Genomic DNA, 7,784 nt, shown 5'->3' on the forward strand with positions numbered 1-7,784 from the left:
AAGAGCAGGAGACCTGTCCTGAAGAAAGGCTTCATTTCCAGGCATCATTTTACAGAACTGACAGAGCTTCCTCCACCCATCTGTCTCCCCACAGAGGAACCATGTAGCATGAAGGAGCTCAAGGACCCCAGGTAAAAGAAGCCAGGTAAACATGAAGCATAAACGACCTTATTATTAACTTATAGAGCATAAATGACCTTATTATTAATAACCTATACAGGCTTCTTTTGAACCTTCTGTACTAATGCCAAAACCAGGGCAAACCCCTACAAAACTCCAATAAACCATATTAAAAATTAAGTCCTCCTTTGACATTTGGAAGGACACCTTAAGAGAGACCTAAAAGTGCCCCAGATGAGTTTATCATGCATATTTACCAAAGCCACCAGCTCCAAGCAAAGCCCACCAGTAACAAGGCAGCTACAGGACTATTTTCAGCAGCATTGCATTTATTAATTTATTTGCTGACAGCAAAATACTTGGAGAAGATTATTTTTAATCATGCTGCTCCCAGCAATAGTGAATCAAAAAAAACCCAGCCCCTCAAGAAGCATGCACAGCTGGGTCTGCATCCATCCACTGACTTCCTCAAGCCTGGTCCCGGGGATGGGGTTCAGATCTTTAGGTAAGATTTTGATATAGAATTTTTTTTTTTTTGGTACTGTCTCATAATACCCAAGTTTATTTTCATTTCCAGCTGATACAAAAGCTTCTGGTTAAGCCATCAAAAAAACTCATCCAGGCTGATGTTTCAGATGCGAGCTTGTTCTTGAAGCTGATGCTGTCTGTAACAGGAGCAGGGCACAGGATACAGCCCGTCTCATCTGCACCCACTGGGCAATAGGTGTGATGCAGTATTTTAAGGGAAGCACAAAACAACAAAACGCCCACTGACATGCACAGATGCATTTAAAAGCCTGACACCCATTTATTGTTAATTGGCTCTAATAACAAGGTGCATCTTTAATGATTTCCATAGATCCAACTTTAGAAACAAATATATTTGTGGGCCTGTATGAAATCCTCCAGGCACCCGAACCGGCAGCTGCAGCCAGGTGATGAGTGAGGGCAGGCTGTGAAACCTGCTCGCAGCATCACCACGGCTCCCGTCCTCCTCGGCTCAACCTATCCCAAACCTCCCTGCAAGATTATTTCCACACACCCTACACTTGATGACAATAATCTCAAGTTGATGTTTTAAATTTCCTGCAACAAGTAGGTGGAGAGTTTTAAGAGATTTTTTTTTTTTCCCCTTAGTAACTCTCCTAAAAAAAAAACCCCGCCACTAAAACACGCCCCCCCTCCCCCCCCAAAAAAAAAAGGAATAATTTAAATGTAAAGAAAGATGTGTCAAAGTCAGGGGTGCTTTTCCAAGGCTGGGATGGGTAAGAAATGGCTCCCAGATAACACAGGCTGCAAAGTACAATTTTCCAGTCCTGGTTCCTCACACCTTTCAAATATTATCATCATCAGGACTAATCCAATGTAGATAGGGATGTGGTAGGGAATTTCCCCTTCCCACCTCTGCAGTGAAGCCCACTGGTGTGCAGGGGAGGAGATTGGGGTTTTTCCCAAAGGACAGCCCCGAAATCCCATGCCTCTGGCTCCCAGGAAAGCATGCACACCCCGGGCAGCCATGCTGGCACCAGTAGCTGCCTGGTGACCATCTACGAAATTAAACCACACCTAAAACTAAACTGAAAATTAAAATAAATCATTCTGTGAGGCTCCAAGTGCAAAAAAACCCAGTAGCTACTGCAGTAACCACTGCAAGCCTTACTCCTCTTTTATTCACACAGATAAAGCAAAAAACCTTCAAAAGCCCCCAGAAACCTCAGCCTGCAACTGAACTTGTATTAAAACCAAATAGCCGAGGCTATTCAATAGCTGGCAAAGCAAACAGTGCTACACTTTGTACTACTGCATTGCACAGGAACAACCCACTCCACTAACAAACAAACTGTGCATCAGTCAGGTGTTTGCCTTTTTCCTGCTGAACCTGTAGAAACTCAAAAATACTGTCTTAAAGTTTAAAAAAAAAAAGGCTATATTGGGCCAGCACAGAAAGTGGGAATGCTACCACATGAGCTTTGCTTGCAGCCCAGGCAGGGAGGCAGCCAGCATCACACCCCCATCAACTTTCCAAAGACAGATGATTTTTAGTGAAAGCCTCTCTAACTAGAGCAAGTTTGGGGCATGAAAATAGTTTAAGGTCACTGGTTTGGGGGGGAGCTCTGCATTCCCCTCCTTTCCACTTGTCCTTCCATGTCCCCTCTCAGATCCTGGTGGTGGGTCAGGATCCCCAGCACAAGTGCTGGGTGAATCACATTTTATACCACCTGAAGCTTCGCAGCCTCAACACCAGCATTTAGGGAAGGGTATTTCCACACACAACCATGTTTTTCCACCTTTAACTGCGCAAGACCCTGGGATGGAGGTTCAAGGAGAACAGACACCTGATTTAACCTGTAATTTTTTTCTAAAGTGTCTTTAAAATTTGAATAAGGCCAATGAATCATGCGGAAAGTTTCTGACTTGGCAAAGAAACCCCAACTGCTGCATTTGGGCACCAGTTTGAGATGCCCAAGGGCACACTTTAAACTGGGGCTCACTCCAAGGAGGCATTTTGCAGACCTGCATCACATGCAGTTGTTGGAGTTTTACTGTATTTTCTATCCTTTCTATCCCCCAAAAAAACCTGTTTGGGTTTTGCTTCAGCTGCTGCTTCCCATTGATTATTTTAGGTGCGAGGCAAATTGCAGGTTTTGCTGCCTTGTTCTTATTTTGGTTTAAATCCTTCCGCCACCATGTTGGCACCATATGGGTTTTAACTGGCAGGTACCACCAGCCCCAATCCAACGCATTTCCCAAATTCCCAGGGTTTGGGTGGGGCCTTTTGCTTGGTGGTTGTTGGTTTTGAGCTACAGCCATTTATCCCTTCCCTCCCTTAGCATGGAGAAACATGCCGCTGGTGGACTAGAGCTGGAAAAACCCAAAACCAGTTCAGTGGAAAGGGTTTGAATGCCTGCAAAAAGGGATTTCCGCCCCCCCCCCCCCCCCCCCCCCAGACTAGAGGTTGCTACTGCAACCTGTTCAGCTGAACAAATTCAATACACATTGATGGGGACGCTCTTCAGGTCCAGTTTTGCCAGCCCGGCTCTAACCCGGAGTGCACGAGATGTTGCTGGAAGCACCACGATGCAGCGTGGGAACACGTCACTGTCCCTTGAGCAGCTCTGGGCTGGACACACTAACCATATCCCCTGTTTTTGAACCCACAAAACCCAGAGCTAAAGAGCTCCTTGCCGCTTCTGTTACAAATGCTTCGCTTCCCAAGCCCCCATTTTCACATGCCTCATCCCTGGGCAGCTCAGTCTTCCCACGCAGGCAGCACCTGCGGGCAGGACCAGCCCTCCAAACACACCCCAAAAGGTTTTGTGCATGTCTTTGAATTTGTGAAGCTGTGAAACGTCCCCAGCCCTGTGCCCACCCTGGGCTATGAGGGGAGCCGCTGGCTCAGGCATAGCATCACCCTGTGCTGCACAGGACATGACGGAAGGGTCAAACAATCTTCTCTTGCATTCATGAAAAAATAGTTTCTCCACCAGTGGCAGGTCTGTCGGTTAGGCAGCAGGTTCCAGCAGGTCAGAAAAAAAATCTCCCTTGCTCCTGCGAGCCAAAGCCTTGCACCTCTTTGCAAGCCCGAGCTCGGTCATGGGTTACTGCTCAAACAACGTACCGGAAAATACAGGTCCTAATTAGGTGTTATGGTCCTTATGTATTTTCTGGGATGGTTTTGCCATCCATGCCAGAATTTATGTTAATTACCTCAAACCTGCTATTGGCTTTCTCAAATGAAAGCCAAATGTTTCTACCAGGTCATTTCCTTGCCGAGTCACATGGCCAACACTAAGCACATTTAAATACACTATTTACTGAAACGAGACCACCTAAAATATAATAAAGCCAATTTTCTTGCTCAGTCAAGAAAAAGGCTTTTTTTTTTTTTTTATGTGCCATTAGATGCCTCTGGTCCCAGTACTACCTGTTCAGCACAATAAAAACATAAAGCCTGGAGGCAACCATTGCTAAAAGATGATGCAAGAAACTTTTTGCCATTTTGGATGCGACCAGTCATCCATGGAAGTTCCCAAAGTGACCAAACTCCCTAGAAACAGGTGCAAAAAAGCCTAGAGAAGAGAGTTACAGAGAAATTTCCACTCTGGGAAAGCTTCTCCCCAGCAAATTGGTTTGGGCTTTGGAAAAATGCAGGTACCATCTCCCGCAGAAAAAGAAACTACCTTCTCTAAGGTAACCACGGCTGCTCTCATCAGCCACATGGTTGTCTAATATTTCTGAATGTCACAGAGCTTCTGGCTTGAGTGACACATTGCAGCAGTGATTTCAAAACTTATTTAAGCTGTATAAAATACTTTCAGTACATTGGAGATGCAACAGATGGATTAAAAAAAGGAGATAAACTTGTTCTTGTGCACGGATGTTTACCTTAATGACATAGCCAGTGCATTTCTGAGTACTGATGAGTTTTTTAACTATCAAAGGGAAGATCCAAAGACCTCTCACATCCCCAGCCACACACGCAGAGACCTTTCCAGCACCTGGTGGGACCTTTCCAGCAGCAGTTTCAGTCCCAGATCTAGTGCTGACACACAACACAGTTTTGCTGCAGGTTATTTTTGTCAATTCAAGACTAGGCGATTTTAGTCCCCATCCCCAACACCTACTTTCCACCTGTATGAGCAAAGCCAAGCACAGCAAAACCATCCCCAACACGATGAGCCTGCTGAACAGCAGCAAGACTCATGCACGCCGCACCCCACCGTGCTATGGAGGTGGAGGACCATCTACTTCTGGCAGTCGAGACACCATGCAGCACATGTTCAGTTCTCCTCTTGGCGAGGACTGGTTTCTTGAGACAGCGTGCACACTTAGGTTTTTTAGATATCATTGTGATTTTTAAGCATACAGTGGAAAATACGCACTTTTCCTCCCCATCTACCAGAATGAGAAAATACTCCATATTGGGTTCATAACAAACTAGTACAAATTGCACCTCCTGCATCATTCCCAAGGAGACAAATTCTCTTGTTTCCAAAGAAGAGGATCCAAAAACATCAACTGAGCCAGGTCCATCCAGCCAGCAGTGGGTGGTGTTGGGCAGCCCTGTGCTCTGCACCCCAGGGGTGCTGGGGCTGCCCGTGGGCACCAGCACATGCCATGTGGGCACAGCCCAGCTTCTCCCTGAGCTCCACCCTCAGCTTCCAGCACAGTGTCCAGCAAAAGTTTCACTCTTCCACAAATAGAGCCAGTTTCCAACTGTTTAAAAATTCATCAAAAGCCGTAATTATTTCTTCCAATGCCATTTTCTCGCTTCCGTTCTAGGTTCCCATACGTGTTAGCTAGTTGGGGAACAGCATGTTAAGCAGTTTAATAAGTCATAAATAATGGAGAAACTTTTTATGGCCAGTTTTTTTTGTTTGTTTTCTTTTTTTTCTAATGTAAGACTATTTCCCAAAAGTCTATTCCGCCTCCACCAGAGCCCAACGAGCCAGCTGCCCCAGCCCTGGCCAGCATCCCTGGCGTGGGGTAGGGCACCCCCTGCCAGCCCCTTGCCTGCTCCCACCTGCCGGGCCCACAGCAGCCGAGGATCCTGCACAGCAGCACACCATGGGTGTTTCACAAGCAAAGCAAAAAACCTCAAGAAAAAAACAAAACAAAAAACCAGGCAAAAAACCCAAGCACCTCTCCCCCAACCAGTCTCAAAACTAGGTAACTAACACACACCAAGAATTACAGGAGGCCAACTTTAATTTATCTACATTAATTCCTCCACAAACACAGGCACTTTTGAGAGAAACCATGTTGTTAACGACATCTTCTCTAAAATTACCTGTTCTTGCACAGGCTGTGTGCCTGGCTCCCAGTGTATCATGTATGTCAGCATGGTGTGATGAGTTTGATGTCATGGTCTAAAATAAAAATCTCTTTTGCTTATGACTGTCATCAGTATTAGAGAAGACATTGAAGGCATTTCCTCACATCAAAGGACAACAGCTCTCATTCCCTTAACACCAAGGAACCAAAAAGAGCAAGCAGCAATTCCTATGTGTTCACACATGGCCACCGCAGCACCTGAATTTCAAAGGTTAGGCAAGTATTTTAAGTCAATACAAGACATCTCAGTTACATGGAGCCCGACACCTTTCTAGGTTAATTTGGACAGGGTAACAGATGGTGATTTGCAGGGACACACCGAGAGGCAGCCCAATTTCTGCCTGTCATCTCGAGGAAGGCCAGGCAGCTGCCTGGTTAGCATGCCGGCAGCGCCGCAAGCCCGGCGCCGGATGCGGCTCCGCACAGCCCTTGCCGAGGTGAGCCCTTCTGCCTCAGCCATAGGAAAAAAGCCACAGAATATTTTGATCTTGTTGGCCTTGAAGTACCTATTCTGCTAAAAAAAAAATTAAAAAGTCTTCCTTTCCCTGCATCTTACTCCAGAAGGCATTAAAAAAAAAAAATAGGCGCTTTACATATGCCCGAGACAAACAACATAGGTTAAAATTTCTTTAAGAAATGCCCAGGGGCTTTTCCCACACAAGATCAGACACACAGTCTCACAACGCTCCCTGAAGTATCTTACGCCTGGAGCCCATATTTCCTTCTCATTTCCTTTTTTATTCCAGTAAGCCTCAATCCAACATCCCCTCTCTTCATCCTCAGAGCCTGCATCTTCAAACCAGTGACACTACATGGCAAAAATTACCTTATGTTCAAATATCCTTGTTTCCCACTGAAAAGATGCTCATCCATACAGCTACACTGTAAAACCACAGAATCCCATCTGTCATCAACAGGCTTCACAGCCCCCGGTCTATGTGTACAGAAGACACGTAAATTCTTCCTCTGTGCATCATGTCAAGCTGAAAAAGGGGGTTTGAAAGCAGAGGATAAAATAATGCTTAAAGGACCTTAATGCCAACCAAGATATGCTGGCCTGGGCTCCCTCTCCCTGCCCAGGCTGCTGCCTCACCAGCCGGAGGAACCGGTGGCTCTGCTGGTTAACCGGGCGTTTGCATACCCTGAGCTGCCTACACAGGGCTGGGGATGGAATTGTAAATAATCTGATGGCTTGGTATAATATCACCATCCGCCAGCTCGCCAGCAGTGGGCAGGGTGCTTCGATTTGATTGGGATTAGGGGGAGGGGAGGATTTTATTTTTATTATTATTTTTATTTTTTTTTAAAAAAGGAAAAGAATTCACAAACACAGGTTCAGTGCATCCTCCTTCTTCCACCATTGCTTTTAAAACTCTAGCAATCCCAAAAGACATGCTCAGATCATCACCTACCTTCCATCATGGTGGCAGAATTGCATTCCTCAATTTCCAAGGAGACTGAAAAAATACAGGAGAATACGATCCCAGTTACCAGATGCTTAACATAAGCCCTTCAATCAAATGCCTCTGATCCCCGGCTTGCTTGGCTGCCAGAATAACAAGGGGAAAAAAAAAAAAAAAAAAAAAAAAAAGTGCTGGGGCTAACAGCAGGCCATGGATGCTGCTGTGCCTGTATCACCTCCAGGATCACCGGAGGATGCTGAGAGAAAGGGAGGACGAGCCGGGCTTGGCTCCGGCGCTGCCAGCGGCGCAGCGGGTGCCTCCCGCCCCGCACCTCCTCACATGCGCGCTCGCTCCCAACACCCCCCCCCCCACCCCGGGAACACACCAACCTATTTCCCATTTCCCCCCCCCCCCCCCACTTTCACC

At 46.3% G+C, this 7,784-nt stretch overlaps 1 protein-coding gene across 1 annotated transcript in view; it reads right to left on the reverse strand.

The window, feature by feature from the left end:
- Nucleotides 1-7,395, reverse strand: part of SGIP1 (SH3GL interacting endocytic adaptor 1) — a 55,904-nt gene extending 48,509 nt beyond the window's left edge. Inside the window, exon 1 of the mRNA XM_075710284.1 lies at nucleotides 7,368-7,395. Coding sequence (XP_075566399.1) covers nucleotides 7,368-7,377 — 10 coding nt within the window. The 5' untranslated portion in view covers nucleotides 7,378-7,395. The remainder of the gene's footprint in view (nucleotides 1-7,367) is intronic.
- Nucleotides 7,396-7,784: the final 389 nt, after the last annotated feature.

The sequence above is a fragment of the Pelecanus crispus genome, chromosome 5 (assembly GCF_030463565.1).
Source record: "Pelecanus crispus isolate bPelCri1 chromosome 5, bPelCri1.pri, whole genome shotgun sequence".
NCBI lineage: Eukaryota > Metazoa > Chordata > Aves > Pelecaniformes > Pelecanidae > Pelecanus > Pelecanus crispus.